This window comes from Symsagittifera roscoffensis, chromosome 7 (genome assembly GCF_963678635.1).
Source record: "Symsagittifera roscoffensis chromosome 7, txSymRosc1.1, whole genome shotgun sequence".
NCBI classification, from domain to species: domain Eukaryota; kingdom Metazoa; phylum Xenacoelomorpha; order Acoela; family Convolutidae; genus Symsagittifera; species Symsagittifera roscoffensis.
The window spans coordinates 34,334,468-34,357,526 of NC_087068.1; the positions used below are offsets into that span (position 1 = coordinate 34,334,468).

General features: G+C 34.7%; 1 protein-coding gene across 1 annotated transcript in view; it reads right to left on the bottom strand.

The window, feature by feature from the left end:
- Positions 1–9,690, bottom strand: part of LOC134851653 (gelsolin-like protein 1) — a gene marked incomplete at its 3' end in the record, with an annotated part of 40,821 nt that extends 31,131 nt beyond the window's left edge. Inside the window, 1 exon segment of the mRNA XM_063867830.1 lies at positions 9,544–9,690. Within this exon segment, the coding sequence (XP_063723900.1) occupies positions 9,544–9,547 (4 nt within the window).
- Positions 9,691–23,059: the final 13,369 nt, after the last annotated feature.

Here is a 23,059-nt window from a genome sequence, read left to right on the forward strand (position 1 = left end):
GACATGCGGCTGGTAGAGCTGAAGACGGTAAGCGAGCAAAGTCTCATTGACAGGTACTGTATATTTGAAGGATGATTGATCAATCTCTAAAAACCACAAATTTTCAATGGTTTTCATTTGAAAAATCATAATTTTGAATCAAAGTTATAAACCCACAGAAGTGAAGCAATTGTGTAATCAGATAAACAGTCAGTACCACTTTTTTTAATTTCAAGATTTATTTAGTCGATAGAGCTTTCAATGAAATAGCTCAAAATGCTTACGCCTTTTTTTAAAAATGATTAGCAAGTCTTTCTGCATTGAGGCTCAAAATTTTAATTCCTCAAAGTAAAACTGTCCAACAAATTTTTATTGTCATATTAAACATGTCTTTGTTAGTTGTTCTAGCTTAAAATAACACAATATAATTGAAGTTTATCGAAATGCATTGAAACTACAAAATGGCACTTACAAGTTTTCGGAAACTGCTGTAGCCGAATTGGTGTGAAAGCGTTGTTTAGTTTGAAACAGCTATCATCCTTGGTCGAAAAGCCACCGTATTTCGAGAGACAATAGCTTAATCATGGAAACATTCAAAAGATCAGATTTATATTAAAAAACTCAAAATTTAATTTGTTGAGCAGAGGGTTAATCAATGATAATAACTGATAGCGCTTCAAACTTTTGAATAGAAAGCTCTTGCTAAAGCCAAATTGAGTTAATTAGAAGATACTGAGAACAGTTGACCAGATTGTAGTATCAAAATTAAAATTTATTTAATTGCATGTTCTTTTAATGGAAAAATCAAAAATTTTGGATGCTCAAATTATAACTCCGAATTCATATCAAGTTTTGAGTTTGTATCCATAACTTGTCTTAGTTTGTGTAGAGTCTTTCCCGATTGAATTTGCTCCAATTTAAATAAATGCTTTCCTTAAAAGTAGCAAAAAAGTTTTCACCTGCTTTATTTGATGGTCACTCTGTTCTTTCGTATATATTGGCACACACATAACAGTTTTCCCCCAGTTTCTAGGTCCGCTTTGATGAATATTTTCCAAATTTTTTTTTAGCACAGAAAAGTTAATAGGAAAAACTAAACGTTTTCTAGAAGCCCCGAAAATTGTTTCCTTTTTATTATACAAAGTTGTATATGCAAGTCTTAGAAATGGCTGCAGCAAAGTTAATGTCCACTTTTGGCTTTCATCAGTTTTCTCGTTTTTCAAGATCTTTACCAACTTCAACTTATTAGCTCTTTCAACCTTTCTATAAAATCAGAGCTTTTGTCATAGATTTTAGACGTTTTTTCAGTCTCCTGTAGACACGGGAAATGGAAATGTCGAAATTTTTCAGCCAATTTCATTATTTTAGAGTTTTCAGTGTTTCGTAATTTTTCTTTGTTTTTACCTTCATTTGGCTGAACGAAATTTTTCATTCTTATTTCGGTCAAATTGATTATTAATTTTTGCCTAAATAGAGGTGGCGGCCGCCGCACTTGACGAAATTTGCTTTCTTCGAGAATCAGCAGTAAAACATGCATTTTTGAAGGAAATCGTTCACCGCACCCAACAGTTAAGCTACGCTGCCAAAATCTTTTGGTTTCCTATATACCATATAGTTTGGTGGCATATAATAGGTATATAACGTCATTTGGAATGGAAAGCATGTACCGACCAAAACTTTAGAATGGAAAACATGCACCGACCAAAACTTAATTCCAATCCCGTTTCCACAACATTCAGTGGGAATACTCAATAATATACCGAAGTTTTACATGAGGACTATTAGGTATAAAATTATACAAGAAGACAATTAGGATTATTACATGGTGACCATTGCTGATCATTTAAAACATGGTGACCATTATGATTTATACCTAATGGTCATCCATGTATGACATCCCCCCCCCCCGATCCTAACGCACTATATGCATACTACTGGCGTTTTTAGGCTTTTTTTGGAAAATTGAATAAAAAATAGCGTTTTTTCGGCGCGCGCTCCCCCCTAAAAATTGGTATATGTTGGCGCCAAAGGCGCCGTTAGAAAAACTTTTGGGGTCCATCACCAAAAATGGAGGATATCTCAAAAAAGTACAAATTACGGACCCTTTGGGTCGACAGGGAGTCGAATCCTTGAGGAGTGGAGGCGGACGCAACCCCCCCTCCCCCTAAATCCCCCCTGAATATATTCATGTTAAGTCCAAAAAAACTGAAAAAAAAAATTAAACCTCGCTGAAGCACAAAAACAACCACCCAAAAAAATAAAGCAATTAACTGTTTATAACTAATATACAAAATGTTTTCAATTCAGAAAAATTTAATTATAATTTGATTATAAACGATGATTTTTCACTTTTGAAGATACTGACAATGAAACTCAGATGGGCTTCTTCCCAGTTCCACCCTTTGATTTTTCCTCAACTTCAATGTGCGAAAGTCAATTTAAAATGATTTATTATGATAAAAACTGCATTACAACGTGTCAGCGTGATCAGGGGAACAAAATTTACATGCAAAACGCCGTATGAACAGTTTTTGAATATTTTTATATTGTAATTTTACGAGGGGGTGGGAAACTGGAAAAGAGCCCTCAGATGTATTGTTTTGTTATCCATAGAAATGCAGCGGGGAGGAGGTGTTCTGGAGTTTTACGAGTTAAACGGGCATTTTCAAACTCGGTAGCCTTGCAATTCTAGTACGCTGTGCGAAAAATTGCTTTGGAAAGTTTTTTATAAGGAGAAAAAAGGCTACTCATACAATTTTCATAAATGGAAAAATTTTAATCATTCACTTTTCATGCAATTCCATTAGAAAAGAAAATTGAATCAAAATTCTATGAGCACTGATTTTTAATATGGAAATTGTATGACCAGCATTTTACCATAAAACAAAAAATTTAACTTTTTCAAGTTTAATTTCTCAAGTTTTTTGGGTGGTGTTCGTAACCGAACACAAGTGGCAAAGACTTTGGTTACTCATAATAGAGTCACCAATGGTTTGCCCGTCTTTCGATTCTAATGTTTTCTAAGGGACCCGAGTTGTCTTTTATTTGTCTTACATATAAATGAAAATATCAAAATTTTAAATTTTGACAAAAACTTTCAAACATGGCTTAATTAAAATTTGAGTTTTTAATTGATCATGCCTTGATCCAAGCATACAAAAACGTGTTATGCGATATAAATAATTGTTTTTGAAACAAATAATCAGAGAAACGGAAAACAACGGGAAATCCAGAGAAACGGTAAAGAAACGGTTGTTTTTGTTCATCCAATAATTTTTGAATGCAGATTTTTTTTGAAAACTTTTGTTCAAAAAATCTGGAGCGAATTCGAACAAAAGAAACATGCTTCCGCTGTCATAAAATGCTATTCGTAGAACTTTCAAAAAGGAAACTGTATGATTAGCCATTTTGAGGAAACGTTTTTCTTTTTTTCATTTATGACGATACACCGACATATATGCCAAAACAGGAAAACAATTCTTCGAAAGTTTGATGGCTGCATATTAACATTGTATGATTGTTAATTTTTCTTAGACTTAGCTTACGGAAATGTATGTTTCTCGGTTTTGATGTTCAACAAGATTTTTGGACATTTAACTACAAAAATTAAAAAGTTATCACTGAAAGTCCGGTGCGGGCAGGGTGACCTCCATACAATAACTTTCCAACAAATAAAACACTTGACAAAAACGAACAAAAAAATTGGTAATAAGTGAGTTTCATAATTAGACTGCAAAAGTTAAATGTAACTGTTTATAATTAGATTACAATGGATTTATTATTCCAGTTAACAGTACCTTTTTAACAGATCACAGAGCTACAGGTCAAGTGAGCGCTGTTCCTCCCACACAAAATCCTTGCCATGGACGGGAGCCGTACACATCTGATAATCTCAAGTTGACCAAGTTTCAAAATCGAAAAAGAATCGTTTGCGAAGATTTCTTGTGAAAAAATGAAATCAAAAAATGCACTCTTTGTATGCACTAGCATCTACAGAAAGCACCTTAACGAAAGTTTTTAAACAAAAGCAACCTAACACTACACCACAATTCCTAATTAGTCGTCCACTTTCATCCCGATAATATTCTCAACACCCCCAACCCACTGACACCCCAGAACTTTAAAATCATAACTTGCCTCAATGTACTTACTACAATACAGATAATGAAATCCAACACACATCATAAGTCAAAGAATATGTTCTCCTCCCTTTGAAAAAAAACGATGATAACGAACTCTGTGACTCTATCATTTACCAACTCACCACCTCACTTCACGACAATCATTCACCACCATAGGTTTGAACCAAACACTAAACAGATTCATAGCACCGCGCAAAAATCGATTTTCTAATAACCATTACGATCATGCTGTCACCAGATATATGGAAAAGTTCCCAGATGACGACGAACCTAACACAAACCCTCAACTAACAGAAAAAATTTTCTTCAAATCAAAATATTTATTTTCTCTGGACAAAACTAATAAAAAAATCGATCACATAATCGTTCACACACTAACAAACACCAAAGCTTATGAGCCATTCTTTTGTAAATTTAATCACTCCGCACTACTATTATACTTCATTACACCAAAAGAAAGAGTTATCGACAGCTCACAGGAAAAAATGTTAAAATCGAATCTAACCCACTCATAAACATATTATAAATTTATACAAAAACATTATGATCACAGTTCACCATCTTGTAACCCGCATCATCGATTTATGTTCATTAACTCAAAATACGTATCATCATATTTCTTAAAATTCACACATTGCAATAAATCCATCATATTCCACGGCATCCTCCGTAATTATGATCCCGTCCGACAGATATATACATTTTGCCCATTGATTAACAATTCTCACTAGATGACGCCTGTCCCATCATACCTCCCCACGACTATATACAGCCCTTTGAAAAAGCCCTATTAGAGAACACCCATAATATCAAATTTAACCACGAGCTTCACATTCTCATCAAAAATTGAAATCGCGAATTTTTCACAATTACCGAAGAAGTAAAAATCATCAGAGCGCATGAACTTCTTCGGCCACTGCTTCGCACTAAAAAATAGTCCGCATGATTGCCAAGTTTTTAGTAACATCTCACACTATCGAAACTAACTTCCCCCAGTGATTTTTCCCGCAAACCGAACCCCTTTACTTTTTATTATTAACACAAATATCTTTCACGTGTTTTTCACTTTTCTTCCTTAGATTTCACCAGTCAACCGTTTATAGAATAAAATCAAAATTTAAAAAATCACAAACTCCTTTTAAATTTTTAATTTCGAATCTAACAATGAAACGGATTTATTCAAATGAAACAAATTTAATAACAGATATAATTAATTAAAATTTCTGTAGTAAAAACTCAAAAAAACGGATTAGGAAATTATAAATGAAATTAAATTACAGATAATTTACCTTCTTAAGTGTGCGTTTTTTGTTAACTTCGAAAAATTCTCATTTACTCGCCCACAATTCCACAATTTGCGCACTCTATCCAACAAATTCGAGCAACTCGCCCACGAAGAATTATTTAATAAATGAAACTCCACGGTACTCAGACCACATTAAACCCAGATTAAAATGGGATAAATAAGTCTTTTGAAACCCAATTTCCGGTTTTATTGAAATCACTTGAAACACAAAAATATCGACAGAAAAAATCAGTACACAACAAACTTTTTTTGATAAAAGGACACAACCAAAGATAAAAAAGAGAAAAACACCTGATAAAAAAGAACAAGACTCTGTCCAAAGAGACGGTAAAGTCATACTCCCTCAACTGGTCTCACCACCCAGTAGGATGTCCTGAGCATGCTCTATAACCGGTTTAGCCCACCGCCCTACATCATGCATTTTTGACAAGAGTTATTTTTGACGAGAGTTACTCTAGGCTGAGCGAATGTTTGAAATAACCAAAACTAAGTATAGAAAAACGCTTCTGCTAAAACAACTAATATTCATCATAATTACAATTGATCTCATTTACAAGATATAGATATATTAAGCAATGTAGAAAGATTTCTTAGAAAAAAAAACGAGCAGCAAAGGATATGAAAACTCGACAACATTTAGAATTTAGAATGGCAAAACTTTTGGTTTGTTGCCGTAGTTACAACCCTTACAGGCTTTCGAGTATCGACCCAGCATCGCAGCAATGGTTTTCATTGAAAAATTAACATTGACCGACTTGACGTGGACTTCACATACAGATCCTAGTCACTTGGCGCTTCACACAGAGAAGTCCAACTCCACCTTGCATATAGTCTCGCTCAAACTTAACGAAATCAACACACCATTGCATTAATCTGAAATCTTGACACGATCACTCAAGAAAATCTAGGTTGAACGAGACCCACTTCTGGAACACGAACAACTGCCCTCCTTCTCTGTACGCCGACAAGTACATCTCTCCTTCCTTCACGCAGTCACTGCATCAAAAAACAATACTTAAAGAACCAAAAAACCTCTCTATTCATCCTTCACTACAAAAGGCATTTGGAAAACTAAAACTCTCTAAACCCCGGATAGTTTGAACCAGTTTAAAATTAGTATTAGTATTTATTACCAATTATATTATTGATAAAACTATCTCTACAAAATATTTCTATCTTATCAATCATGATCCATAACACTGACAACTATTTGTAACATTGAAACTATTCATAGTTTCAGCAAGAGAAAACCTTAAATAAAAGTTAGAAGAGAGTTGTTATTTAGAACAGTTTCAGATATCTCACTACCAAATACCAGTATACCTTAGATCTATTGAGACTAGGAGTTATAAGAGTAAAATTAAGATCGGTGTTAGACTAAGAAGTTGCACAAATCTATCCGGCCGAAATAAAAGATAGCGTGAGTAACAGACAGTGTACCTTACCTGAAATTACTCTATGAGTGAGCCATCTAGGGCTTAAACTCACAGTCTACTGCCAATCAACGCAGTAAGTTCGCATTTTTTTATATTTAAATGACCAGCGAATTCACATGAAGAGTTAAATCATATACATAGGTCTCGATGAAGTATGTAATGCAGAAGAAAAAACTGAAACGTCGTTTCCTTTTTCTTGAAAACTTTCGACATTTGCAGAGGAAAAAACTAAAACTTTGTTTCCTTTTTCTTGAAAGCGTAATGCAGAAGAAAAAACAAAAACTTCGTTTCCTTTTTCTTGAAAGCGTTCGACATTTTAAAGCAATTCACAACGGAATGAAAAGAGGAAGTATAAAATTTTACCTTTTTTCACTTCGAAAAAAAAACTTCGTAGGCAAGCGACAAGATTAATTGCAACAGAAGCCGAAAGGGGATCGACCTTTTACCAGACCAACCTTTTACCAGAAAAGTTACAACATAAACCTTTTACCAGACTCGACAAACAAATTTGATAGACAGATGCAATGACGCCGTTTAGTCTGGTTAACGACAATGTTTTCACGGCTTCTCAGCGAAGTTTTGCTTAATGTAACCGCTTCCGTTTCGAATTTTCCACTAATTCAATTTTATCTCAATTGAAATATTGCATTGTGGTCTGGTAAAAGGTCAGTCTGGTAGAAGGTTGGTCTGGTAAAAGACCTAGCCCCAGGCCGAGCAAGATAAAACTAAGTAACATAAATGAAAATGCAAAAGTATTGTAAGGTACTCGCAATAATTAGCAAGTCAGAATGCTAATTTCAAACTCGGCTTTCACAAGTATCGGCGGTGCGTACCCACGGAACCGCATTTCCGGGTAGCCGAAAATTAAATACCTCAAGTTTTAATTAAATCAAATAAGAAAACTCTTCACAATATGAGACCCATTTTGATTGGACAAAAAATTCCTCAAAATTTTGCAGCCTGTTAGCTACAAAAATTTGAACATTTTTAGGAGATTGGTGTGCCTTTTTTTTTACTCTCATTGAATAACTAACAACAAAAGTCATTTTTTGGCCGTCAAACTCTAAATTATTTCAATATATGCTAATTTTAAAGGGGAGCACGCGCTGAAAATTGCAAATTTTTGGTAATTGTTTTAAATCCCACAAAACGGCGTTTTTGCTTGTTAGTTTTTAAATATTTGTACCCCCGCGCCCGCCTCTCGAGAAATTCCTAGATCCGCGCCTGCATCAACACTATAATTGATTATAATTTCGGTTGGGGCCCTCAATTTGGGCCCTCAGTTTGGTGGTTCTTAACAGTTCATTTTTTGCCAGATGGGCATGGTGGGGTAAATGTGTGTAGGGGGAGGGGTAATTGGGAGGAGGGCAAGGGAGTGGGAAGAAGTAGAGAAATGAGCGAATTTATTTTTCGGCTATCCGGGAACGATTTTATTGTTCGGCTATCCGGGAATGAATTTGTTTTTCGGCTATCCGGCAAAGAATTTATTTTTCGGATATCCGGGTATTCCGCTCCGTGACGCGCCACCGTATCGACCACTTGCTCCACAATAATCCGCTGCGAATAAAATTTGCAAAAAAAAAGTATTTTGCACGTGAATGAGTTTTGCTGCTTTTTTGAACTGGTCTAGGACAACGGGACTTCAAGCCGAAATTACCATTTTAAAAGTACCTCAAAACACTTCGGCTATCCGGGAACGAAATTGTGTTTCGGCTATCTGGGAACGAATCTATTTTTGGGCTATCCGGGTATTCGGCTCCGTGACACAATAATCCGCTGCGTTTAAAATTTGCAAAAGAATTTTTGTGCACGTGAATTAGCTTTGCTGCTTTTTTGAACGGTTCTAGGACAACAGGCCGACGGGACTGCAAGCTGAAGGGTTTTCAAGCCGAAATTGAAATTTTAGGAGTACCTCAAACCACTATTTTATCATCTGTAAAACGTTGCTTTTCAAAAACTTAGGCATGTTTAGTCCATAAAAAGCGTGACTCAAGATAATTCACTACTTCTGATTGGTATCCGTTGATAACATCAGCCAGCTTCTGAGATGCGTAAGGTATAAACATGAAAAATGCCTTCAACCAGGTTTTACTTTTCAACTTTCCGAAACATCATTTGGAGGTTTAAATTTTCTGAAAACGCCAATAATTACAGAAAAAAATCATGAAATTCAGAAAATCTTCAAAAAAGTTTTCAAATTATTCATATTTCACTGTGAGCTATTGCGAACTTGAATCACATGAATTCAGGCATCTCAAAAAAGCTTGATCAAGATCGATATTGACTTTAAAACTTTCTAACAAGTTGCTGAAATCTTTTGCAGGAAACGAATTTTGACAAAAACAGCAACTTATTAACAAAAAACTGATACCGGCTGCTGAATCGACAAGACAATTGTGTTTCGTACAATTTTACTTCAAGTTGGATGAATTGAAGCCTTTATTTTCACAGCCATAGAGATCTACCACCTTTTCAAATCATCCGCTACAGCCCAGTTTGATCGACCTGCTCTTAATCTGTTCAATTGTAAGAAAAAACAAAGGAATGCGTGGCGGGTTTTTGAGTAAAAATCTTCAAAAAATGCCCAAAGACACTGTGATGGAAACTATGGGTCTTTTTAAGTGTTTCGGGCAGTGTAAAAATTCTATCCGACTTTTTGATTTCCTTAAAATCTACGTACCCATTTTCGTTGTCAAGAGTTGTATGAATAGAACTGTGAAGAAATGGAATGGAATATTTAGAGAAACGGTTCCCGGTTTGACTACTCAGTTAAAATCAAGAGTAAAAGGAATGACTGGCACTCATAACAACGTAAATACGATTTGCATGTTGCACCCACACAACACAGAGCCTGGAACTACCCCAGATCTAAGATAAGTGGAACCATTGCTAGCACAGTCTAGATAGAATTGTAAACCCGAAAGCTAAAGGTCACCTCTTTCAGTTATACAGAAGCAGGTTATGCAGAACTGATAAGGCGTTGAATTCGCTGCTTTCTACAGAGAAATCGCGAGGAAATTTTATAACATGTACTGTTATATGCAAAATATGGGAAAAGAAATAACCCGTTCATGGCCTGTGGATATCGGTTTTAGTTTGTCCAATGATATCATGGAACAACTTTGCCTTGTTTCATATTTCCCTTAATCTAAATCAATCTTTGACAGAAAAGGTAATGTTTTCTCGTTTAAGCACAAATGTTGAGCCTTTTTGTGGGCGATGATCTGAGTAATCAATCGGTTTTGATGTTAGAATGATTAAGTTCAGGGAGCCATGGATTCTCGTTTTTAGCATATATCTCGCTTAGAATTGAAATCTGCTGGTCAAATCCTTGAGACAGGGTCTTTTGTCACTACTGATAGCTAGAATTCCCCCTCTCTGACAAGAAGGCTATATGCGAAAATTTTGCCGACCTTTTTTTTGAGGTCGACCAAATAGATTTTCTGAGCTCTCCCAAAGCACTACATAGACCCTGGCTCGGCCATATTTTATTGCGCGGCCGGCAAATTTTTGGAAGAAGGCATCTTTTGGAAATTTTGACCAAAAAATCATGTTTTTTCGGCGCGCGCTCCCCCTTCAAAATTAGTATAAGTTGAAGCCAAGGGCGCCCTTAGAAAAAGTTTGGGGTCCGTCCCCAAAAATGGATATCTCACAATAGTGAGTTAGGTTTTAGGTTTAACTCATAGAGTAATTTCGGATAGGGTACACCGTCTGCTCGTCACGCTATCTTATTTTCGGCCGGATAGATTCGTGCAACTTCTTAGTCTAATACCGATCCTAATCTTACTCTTATATCTACTAGTCTCAGGATGTTTAACTAGTCTCTGCTAGGCTCAATAGATCTAGAGTATACTGGCTTATTGCGATTGCTAAAGTTCTCTGGGAGAGGTAACTAATTTCTAAATTAAATTTAAATCTCTCTGGTGCTGAAATTACAAGTAATTTCAGCACTTACAAATAAGTGGGTTGTTAGTTAGATGGATCGTGATTGGTTAATATTAAATACTTTATAGAGATAAAATATCCAATTTATAACCAATAATAACTATAGTTTATATCTGGTTCCAATAGTACAAAGGGGGACCCTTTGGGTCGGCAGGGGGTCGAACCCCTGACGGAGAGGAAGAACGTCCCCCCCCTAAATTCGCCCCTGATGCCAGTATTTTTGAAAATTGCACGAAACAGCCATATTTTTTGCAGTTTATGAAAGTTCTGACCTCAAAGAACGTGTTAAAAATCCCATTTATAAAAAGTGCCATGCATTTTAAAAAAATGGGCAACCCTCAAAACAATTTCATTCTCTCATTTTCATCTCAGAACCTGCCTCAACGATAATAAATATGGAGCTAAAACGAGTATAACTATGAATTCAAATAAATCACACTTTTCAAGAACATTTTGAAGTCGGACTATGAGATTCGAAACCTTGTATTTGGGTGTGTTTTTCACACACTAAACTGGCTTCAACAAAAACACACGTTTTAGATTTCGTTAGAAGATCTTTGCAAAAAACTCAGACACTAAAATTTATTCAAAACAGAGGCAAAGCGGAGCCTCGCATCACTTCCAATACAACGCAAGCGCAGCAATGCAAGCTAGCGAATGAAAGTGAGGCGGAAAAAAAAATCTGAAAAAAATATGGACAAAAAACACAGCAACAGCATTAAATATGCTTTTAATGACCGAGTGGCATATACGCCAACAACAAGTGGCTAGACGCCCATTGAGCAAGAACTAAACAGAAAAAAGCCATAAGAAATTAATGTTATGAAAATTTGAGCAATTAAGTTTTAAAATTTCGAAATTTGCCAAAACTACCTGAACTTTTCAAAAAAATCACTGTTTTTTTTTACCCTGTAAGCGACAAAAAATAAATTAAATTAGCCAATAAAAACAAGACAAAATCATTTAGGCCGAGTATAGCTTTGAAGCTTTAAAAAAGAAAGATAAACCAAAAAATTTATATTCAGAGATGTGGTTTTAACTTTTATAAAAAACAGATGTAAACCAAAAACACTTGAAGGAAATAAGAACGGTAAAACATCAGCAGAACAAACGAAAGTCACACAATTCGATAACCACCGGAAATTTTTTTCTTCAGTTTTATCAGTTCTGAAAAAAAAACTGCCTAGCCGGGACTCGAAACTCTGACTTTAGGGTACCTCTGACTGATAAAAGTAGCAGAAGTTGTTTCCTTTCCAAATCGGCAATAAATTAATTTCAAAACTTTTTAAAAGAATTAATTTTTTGAGTCTAATTAAAAAAGTTAGTTGGTAGAAAGTTTTAACGTAAGTTTTATAAAATTATAAAATACTTCTTGCTTCTCAAGAAATCTTTTTTTTTCTTCATCCCAGCTTCATCACGTAAAAATGTAACCAGAATTATTCAAAAAACTAACATCATTTAAAGACTAACTCTCAACACTTTAATTTCACTTAAAACTTTATTTTAAAATTTATCAAGGCTTATCCTTGCTTTTTAATAAAACCCTTTCAACTGAAAAACAGATCATCAATGCTTCCCTTGGATCTTTAACTTAGAGTACATTTTATTTCATTTAAACTATCTGATCATCAAGGCCTCCCTCGGATCAATTAGAAAAACTTAGTTCTCCGCACCTTTTAATTCAAAGTGTCCAACGACCTCAAAGGTCGATTCACTCGTCAACCCTTATTAAAGACCCTGGACTAAAAGAGTTTAATGAAAACTAACCATTTAATTAAGATAAACAGTGAAGAACTTCGGTTACTTATCCTTCATGGAGCCTTTCCTCTTAGATGACGCAGGCTAAAACCTTGAAGTATTGGTAAGTTCTAAAAAAGTACCTAAGGATCTAAATTTACTATTCTCCATCATTTGATCACAAATCAAACCCCTAGATAAGATTCAGTAATTTCTTCTTTTCCGAAAATCTAGTCACGACAAAGTACAAAAACATTCTATACGAATTGATATACTCTCTCTACAACCCGTCAACCACGACAATCTATGCCGCAAACTAAGAAAACCACACAAAAACCATAGGACCTAAAATTTTAAGACATAAAAACTCTAACCTCCGAGTATTGCATCCATCATCCTTAACCTTATATCAAGAGATAATTTAGGCAGCAAACAAACAATCATATTAGACACTTGTTTGATTAGAAACGAAAGAGACGATCTAGTAATCACACCGCACAAACAAACAGTAGGATATATCAGCTCAAAAAGACAAATAACAAATAATCACATTTCTTTCTTACCCTTTTTCAATTCCTTGGCCATTTTATTGAAGGAAACACAATCACTTCAATAAAATTGCGAATAGATGCTAAAATGAAACTTCAATCCCCATCAAATGAAACGAAATTCAAAGACATTTTTGGAATGTTAACTTTTTTATGGAAAAATATATAATGTGCAATTATATCTAAGACCGTTTTACACTGTTCTTAGACAGCAAAGTAATTTTGAATGTACATGGAAACAAAAAAAAACAATTTGATGAAATAAAAGTTCTCCTTACAGATCAGATATCAAATATGATACCAGATCCCCATCAACCATTTTATGCTAATTGTGACGCTTCAAACTTTGGAATTGGCGCAGCAGTATTACCATCACACAAAAATACAAATAAAACGAACCTATCTCAGCGAATTCAAGGCTATTTACCCGAGCCGAACTTACTCTCTACATTTATGAAAAAATGTAAGGCCATAAAATATGTTCTCACGGAATATGAACTTCGAACCCGTGGATCAAAACAGCCAACATTTTTAGATACAGATCACAAACCTATAGTTTTTCCATTCACACAAAAATCAAACCCAAACAATAGAGTTTATATATTTCCATTTATCTTAAGGAAACTTCCAAACTTACTCAAGGTTTGGACTGCAGGAAAAAACCTTACATTACCAGACACACTTAGTCGAAACACAACACCTGAGTTAATAACAAAGAAAACAACCGTAAAAAAGCCACAAAATATAAATATTTCCTTTGAAAAAGACGAAACATCACCACAATTGGAATGCCAATATGCAGTAAAAACCGATCTCGACAACACAGAGTTAAAGAATTTACAACAATTTCCTTTATACTCTGATTGCTAAGCTAACCATTATGAAGAAGATCTATTAGGACATTCTACCTTTAAACCAATACTATACTCATAATGGATCAAAAACAGCACACAACAAAAATCAGCTAAACAAAAATTGTACATAAAAAACCTATTTCCTTTAAATTTTTCAATTTACAACACTCTTTAAATAATATACCTCTCTCGTAAACCAAAACTCGAATCATTTTTCTACCAGTTACAGAAAACTTAACGCTAGAATTATTACATAAATACCAAAAACTTGACCCTGTAATTAGACAACTTAAATCCTAGCATAAGTAATAACAAAACCTATAAAAGCAGTAATGACAATTCTAGGGAAAAAAACACTCCTTAGAAATTTCAGAAAATTCAATAACACAACAAAAAGTGAAAACAAAAATCTCCTTGAATTTAAAAACAGGGAAACCAAATTACCCTGTCTACCTTTGAGTTTGATTTTTCTAGCAATTCACATCTCACATTCTCTAAAAACAAAAAGACATCAGGATCAGTAAAAACATATTCAAGCTTGATCCAAAAACACTTCTTTACAAATGCACCAATTTGGATGAAAGTTTTATGTAATGAATGCATAACATGTCAACTAAAAAACCCAATCCACATCAAAAACAAGACTTAAAGGACAAAGCTTATATTTTATCAACAGATTATCCTTTGACACAAAAGGCCCTATATCGCCCTCCTCAGAAGAAAATTCATACATTGTACTAATAATTGATGCATTTACCCACTACGTATCACTTATCCCAGTACCTCATTGTTATGCTTATTACGCATAAATTACACTCTATGAACATTGGATAGCCAAATTTGGTTTACCCGAAATCTTTGTTACAAACAATGGCAATGTTATGCCCCATGAATAAATGGTTTTGTCGAAGATCTGCACCGCTTGCTATCAGAATATCTTAGATGTATCATTATTGGAAACGATAGTAAAAACACTGAATGGTCAACTGACGTAAAACTATTTCCACTATCTTATAACTCACAAATAACAACAACCTTAGGACTACGGAAACCAATTAAAACCAATAAATTCGGAAACCAATTACTTAATAAAAAACTACAGAAACCAATAATGTTCACAGCAAAATCTTAAAAAAACGCACAAAGTTATTGCCAACCTACTAAAGATTCAACTTGTTATGATTTACCATTACATACACACGATGAAGATCTTTTTCATCATCCACAAACCTAAAATTAGCGTTTCGAACACATACATATTGCATCCTAAACCGAGATGAAAACACAATGGAGTTTATCAAAAAATAGCTAAAAACTATTACTAAGACAAAAAAATCAATCACAAATCAATTCATGTTTCACACTAGCTACAAATTCAAAAATCGGAACATATGTTATATTTTCAACTTTTTTAAAACAAAAAGGAATATACATAAAATTACAACCTATCCGAAAAACCATACCAAATAATTGACAAACCCATTGACGTTACCCATAATTTTTTTGATTCTAACAAAAAAGAAAAAAATTAACACAAAAACAATCTTTTGCCATATTAACCAAAAGAAAACGCCCTTCGCGAACATAAATTGCCTGAAAAAGGATTAAAATTGCACAAAAACTTCAGATATGAAGGACCAAAAAGAAAACCAACATTTGAATTGTTCTTCAGTTTTACCAAAAAAACATAAAACAAATAATTGAAACCACTCCACAGGAAGCTACAGTGATTAACTGAAAGAAAACAGCTAAAAACAAAGGCTAAATTGCAAACTAGAAGAAAAAAAATCTACCATAAAAGACAAAAGAAAAATCACAACAACGTAAATCATCACGACTCCGAAGTCAACTACGAAAAGACTAAAGAACCTTCATTCCGCAATCTAAAATATTCAAGAAGGTTGAATTTCAGAAACCACTCCCTGATTACTTAAAAAATTTTCATTTAACTCATACCTTTTTGATTTATATTAATTGCTTTATTATTAATAATTCATTGAACAAACTAGCTCAAATTCGATCAATCAAATTCATTTCGAAACATCATCGCATTTTGACACTACTTCACTAGCCGACAATCTGCAATCTGTTAACTCCAAATAGATATAAAATTTTAATTAAAATACCTACAGGTCAAAATAAGCAATTTTCTTATATTTGACAACTTAAATAAACATAATCTAAATGTTAAAACGCTCTACTATCACGCTGTACAAAAATCAACAACATTGTCTCGACTTATATACAACAGCTCTCCCAAATAAAAATATTGATAAGCTTAAAGACAAAATCCGACATGATCACTCAGCCTAAAGTCGATACAATTTCACAAAACCCCTAGCCATCTAATAGATAAAAAAAATTAGGAAGCTTTTCTTCACCAAAAAATGCCCATATCCAACTCACTTATCAAAAATCAATAAACAATCTGACCACACTCGATTTGCAACTCGGAAAATAAAAAAATATTTCGACGAACCAAATCATTTCTGAAATGCTTCTCTCTCGACCAGTTCAATATTTCAAAATAATTATTTCAAAACTTGTTTTTTTTGTAACCTTTTTCAATTTTGTGTTTTTTCATAATAGATACTTTAGAAATAGCATTCAGTCCCCACCGACAAGTTCATCGCTAGAACCCCCAACGACACCAAAATCTAGCCAAACAAACAATCTCAATCAACCACATGCGTTTTTTTCCAGAAAATCCCTATACATTAGAAGAAAGACACGCATCATTATCTGAAACTTTAAAACCAGCAATCCGCCACGCAACTTTAAGCGAACCTCATTACGAACCAACTTACAACGTCTACACTTCGAACTAGACATCCAAGCCAAAAACAAAATCAAACATCTACAAGAGAAACACAAATTTTCCAACCCCGTAGAAATAGAAACTTCGCAAAACCCAGACTTCATTTCAATATACCCTTATCACCATCTCCATGCTTTTTACACCTCTCTAGTAAAACAACTCAAAAAACTACTCCATCATTAAAAACGATTTCACAACAAAATACTCTAAATATCCCAACGGACTGTTTAGGATCAACAATAACTTCCGATCAAAATCGTGAAAACCCCTTTACTGCCCCTTAGCACCCCCCACCCTCTTCAACACCGTCTTCCACATTGGATCACACAAGCATTGACTCAAGGCGAAAAAAACTTAGTAAACGATCCTTTAGATCTATCATCCGACACCTCTCTGTCACGACCAGAAACCCTCTCCCCTGTTTGGTCAATATCTTGACAGCAATAGACTACATAATTGGGCACTGAACCGATTACAATATAGACTCCTCATCCACAGAGATATACAAGAAAATAAAAATAAAGATTCTTACTTAAGATAATTCAACTCCTAAAATTGAGAAAAAAAAAACAAAAAAACTTAAAAAATGCAGTTCATCACCCAAGCCTTTAGATCCACCAAAAAAAAACAGTTCAGTATTTACGTCTTCTATTTATTACAACAGATATATAGAAATACGATAGATATACAAAAAAGACACTTGCATACATAACCTTCTACAACCCATATTCAGGACTATCTTACACATGAATCGTTTAATAGTTTTCTTACTTAAACCTCTGTCCCCCTTGTTTGTTTAGAACCTCCACCTTATCAAAATCCTTTCCCCCGAACAGGACCACACGATTTTCTAGTTACGCATTAAGATTGTGAAGAAAATCAACAAAAAACATTACAGGATTACGCAATAAATCATGTAGCACAATGCTAATCTGAACGACAGGACCGAGAAGCAACAAACATAATAGCAAAACGTTATTCAAAAGAACGAGCTACAACTTGAACAGGATATAAACTCACAGTAAAATTATCAGAGAAAGAAGTACATCGCTCACAAGTTTCAAATGGAAACAACAAAAGACTCGATCACGAATATTTTTATCAATGTAATGTTAACAGACTTTTATATCTAAATCCCGAAGACTGCCAAAACGAACTAAGACGATTAAAATTAACTACGAATAAAGGCTCAAACCGCAAATTAATAAAACTTCAAGCTTTCCCAGACTCTGAAAATCAAGCAGAACTTGAGATATACCAATGTCTTATTAATCTAGACGCTAAATACCTGTTCCACGGCGCACACAGACGTTAAACTTATGATCTACATAAAAAAAATTGGATGCCACATTTTGAAATTGATAATCCCTCTAACTGTAAAGCTGACACAAGAAATAAAAGATACTAAGAAATTTATTTTTTTGATTGAAAATTACAATTACAAAAGGTACAATTAACACAAGACTTTAAAGATAATACTATATAAAATCAAGGAATACACTTACCTTGTAAAAATGACTAAAGTTACTGCGATCCTATCAATCGAACTCAGGCAACCATTGTTTGGTTCCCTGAAAACACGTGTACCACCTTTCAAGTTGCTAAAAACAAGCAAAAATGGTTGCCTGGAATGGTCGCTTTTTGAATCAATTCCGCTAGAAAAAGTCAACCCTAATAAAAAAAGGTCAAATCACAAGATCAAAATCAAATCAACGGTATTGAAAACAAACTAATTTTTCAAACTTATCCTGAAACAGAAGTCGCTTGTAAAAATAAAACACCACTTTTCACGACTCAATATTCAGAAATTCTTGTCAAATATGAAAAAGGTTTGCATGAAAACAGGAAAAATAAAGATACACCCGAATCACTTAATCCAAAACCGCAACTATGAAAAATCCAGTTAACATTTTTGAAAAACGCAGAAAACCCTAGCAGAAAACTTCACCCACAAGATAAAGATAGTACATGTTTACAAGAACTTTCACTGATGAATAATACATATTTTGGCGCAATCCACAATGATATACACCTATATACGAAACTAGACTGCACCTAAACAGATTTTTTCAAGAAAGGTCAATATCCGAACTAGAATCAATTCATTGCCTAGGCGAACTCGAACGTACACAAAATCTACAATCACTAGCATTAGGAGTGTTGAAAATACCCCATGGAGGATATTTGTCACTAGGTATTGGATCAAATTTCCTTGACTACGAGGGAAACCTTCTCTGGTACTACGAATGTACTAAAAAAGTATCACCATTATACGTTTTTAAAGGTAAACGATGTTATAAAAGAATCCCTTTTTGCTAAAAAAAAATGAAGTGTTTTTTCTTGATACACTTTCAAGACGCACATATTTTTGGAGACAGCTGTCCCATGTGGATCTGAAAATAGCCACAATGTAGTACAGCTAAACCAAAACGAGGATTAAAAATATCTCTTAACTCCATTCCCTACTCTCATGCCAAAACTTAAAAAATTCTCACCAGAAAGTATAAGAGCCATTGCTCGTAACCACAAAATAGACTTACAATCGTTAGGTATAATATAATCAAGATCAGATATACAACATCACATCAAAAAACAACATTTTCAAGAATGACCGGCTTGTGGTTACTGTTGCTGTAGCAACTGAATTAACGTTGGAACTGCACACTGTTGCAAAAGCAGCTATGGTTTTTTTTTCAGCTGGAGCAACTAAGCTACGATTGAATGATGTACCGTCTTGATGCAAGTATTCTCGTACTTTATCACTTGCTTAATTGCTTTGCATTTTCTATTGCCAATATAGAAGTACGTTCTAAACAGTCGTTGACTTCATCAGAAGAAAAGAAAGCTAGTTCATCAGTTATACTTTCAATTTCTGTTACGAGAGCAACAAAATCCTCGAGGGAAAGCTAAACATCGTCGACTTCTTGGGAGCTATTTTGGCTGTCAGTTGACGAACAAGTTCTTCTAATGAACAATATCTACAGTGCCATTGGTTCCTAATCTTGTTAACTTTGGGAGCCCTTGGGTAGCCGACCAACAAGCAAAGAGATAAAAGGATGAAATACTATTAAGAACTAGTCAAATAGTGTCCTAGGGCCCGTAAGGGAAAACCAGTGGCGACTGGTAATTTTGAAGAGGGCTTTGCTTTGAAAAACACAAGCACGAGTACTGCTGAGGAGCAAAGTTTGCTCTGGCGAGCAAACGGTGAAATGTAGGGACAAATAGCGAAGCGGAGAAGAAGCTGGGCTAACCCAACTTTGATAAAAAATTTTCTGACGAGCAAACAAAAAAACGCTAGATACACTAGCGAAGCAACGGGGAACTGACGGGGAACTGGGTTGAACCGACTTTAAGAGGAAAAGTTTGCTCTGTCGAGCAAACGAGAAAAGCTAGAGATGACGAGCAAGCGAGGCAAAAGCTGGGTGAACCAAATTTAAGGAGAAAAGCTTGCTCTTACAGACAAACGGAAAAAGCTAGAGACTACTAGGGAAGCGGCAAAGAGGCTGGATTTAACCAACTTTAACGAGAACGGTTTGTTCTGACCAACAAACAAAAATTGCTAGTTTTACTAGCGAAGCGATGAAGAAGCTGGGTTTAACCAACTTTAGAGAGAACGTGTTGTTATGACGAACAAACAAAAAATGCTCGATACACTAGCGAAGCGACAAGGAAGCTGGGTTTAACCAACTTCAAGTAGAAAGGTTGGCACTGTCGAGCAAACGAGAAAAGCTAGAGATGACGAGCAAGCGAGGCAAAAGCTGGGTGAACCAATTTTCAGGAGAAAAGCTTGCTCTTACAGACAAACGGAAAAAGCTAGAGACTACTAGCGAAGCGGCAAAGAGGCTGGATTTAACCAGTTTAACGAGAACGGTTTGTTCTGACCAACAAACAAAAATTGCTAGTTTTACTAGCGAAGCGATGAAGAAGCTGGGTTTAACCAACTTTAGAGAGAACGTTTTGTTATGACGAACAAACAAAAAATGCTCGATACACTAGCGAAGCGACAAGGAAGCTGGGTTTAACCAACTTCAAGTAGAAAGGTTGGCACTGTCGAGCAAACGAGAAAAGATAGAGTTGACTAGCAAGCGAGACAAACGCTGGGCGGAATCAATTTTCAATAGAAAACTCGATCTAACTGACAAAGGAAAAACGCTAGAGACTACTAGCGAAGGGACAAAGAAGCTGGGTTTAACTAACTTTAAGTAGAATGGTTTGTTCTAGCGAACAAACAAAAAGTGCTAGTTACATTAGCGAAGCGACGAAGAAGCTGGGTTTAACCAATTTTAGGGAGAACGGTTTGTTCTGAAGAACTAACTGAAAATGCTAGGATTGCTAGCAAAGCGACGAGAAAGCTGAGCTTAACCAACTATAAGGAGAAAGGTTTGCTCTGTCGGGCAAACGAGATAAAAGCTAGAATTGACTAGCGAGCAAGACAAAAGCTGCACGGAACCAACTTTGAAGTCGTACGTTTGTTCTGATGAAAAAACTAGCAAGTTTTTTGAGTTTTCAATTCCATGGTTTCTTATATTTAGTTACCATTTTTATCCTACAGTCAAATGTTAAAGAGTTTTCACATTTACATTTAGGATATCAGGAAGTCACAAAACGACAGTAGTATTATGATTGTTAATATTCATTCACACATACTATTTTAGCGCATTTGCCTTTTTTTATAATGTTGCTGTTCCAATTGGTTTTTATTTTTCGAAGTAAGCTTTGAAATAAATTTGTAAGGTAGCAAAGGCTCCGAGAAATTGAAAAACTTATTCTTGAAGTGGATGTTGTAAGTCGCTGTAGTCTTCGACGTAGGATGCCGTAGCATCGCACCGTTCCGGACGCCCAGGATTCTCATTCAAAAAATATCGTGCGTGAGAAAAATAATGCCCAGATTATTTTTGTTAGTCTATATGAATTAAAGAAATTAAATCTCAAAACTGAATTCGATAAAAACTTTTTTTTGTGTGTATAAGTGGAAATTTTTATGAAGCCAACAGAAAATTTCAACTGACTTTGAGAACCTATTTACATTGAATCAGAAACTTTAATACGCGTAGTGTTTCCTTCTAATCCATTTTGAAAGTTTAAAAAACTTTCAACAACCTTGTTTTTGTTTTTTATCTTTAGATGAGTTATGAACTCTACAGCGCTCTTTTTCTTATAAAGAAATCTAAGTTACTGATGGGTCAGGAACACCAAGCTTAAAAATGCAAAAAAGGCTTCTTTTTGTCGAAATATGTTGTTGTTTCCCCGAGGAGTTTTTCATGATTTTAAATTAAAGCAGCAAAAAAACGCGTCTTAAAACTGTGATGAAAAGTGTTCTGACCTATTAAAAAACTGTATTACCTACGCCATTCATGTACATTGACTTAAATCAGAACTTTTGAGACAAAAAACTGGCTTCGGTCTTTCGAGTGAAAAATACCTCACTCACAATTTTGAGTACAATACCAATATAAACTCGTACTTGCAACTAATGCAACAATGAAACGCAGCCGTAACTAATTGTTTTTTAATGCATATTGTATGAAGGCTAGTACAGGTTTTGGAAAGATCTTGCCTGGTCCTGGTCCCTCTAGAAAACCTGGATGAAATTGCCGTGGAGTACTGGTAGAGGAGTCCAGATCCCTCTGTGGTTGCCTTGATAATGATTGTTGAACTATTAGTCTTTTGAGTTTTCAATTCCATGGTTTCTCATATTTAGTTACCAACTTTATCATACAGTCAACTATTAAAGAGTGTTCACATTTACGTTTAAGATATCAGGAAGTCACAAAACGACAGTAGTATTATGATTGTTAATATTTATTCACACATACTATTTTAGCGCGTTTGCCTTTTTTTATAATGTTGCTGTTCCAATTGGTTTTTATTTTTCGAAGTAAGCTTTGAAATAAATTTGTAAGGTAGCAAAGGCTCCGAGAAATTGAAAAACCAATTGTTGAAGTGGATGTTGTAAGTCGCTGTAGTCTTCGACGTAGGATGCCGTAGCATCGCACCGTTCCGGACGCCCAGGATTCTCATTCAAAAAATATCGTGCGTGAGAAAAATATTGCCCAGATTATTTTTGTTAGTCTATATGAATTAAAGAAATTAAATCTCAAAACTGAATTCGATAAAAACTTTTTTTTGTGTGTATAAGTGGAAATTTTTATGAAACAACAGAAAATTTCAACTGACTTTGAGAACCTATTTACATTGAATCAGAAACTTTAATACGCGTAGTGTTTCCTTCTAATCCATTTTGAAAGTTTAAAAAACTTTCAACAACCTTGTTTTTGTTTTTTATCTTTAGAT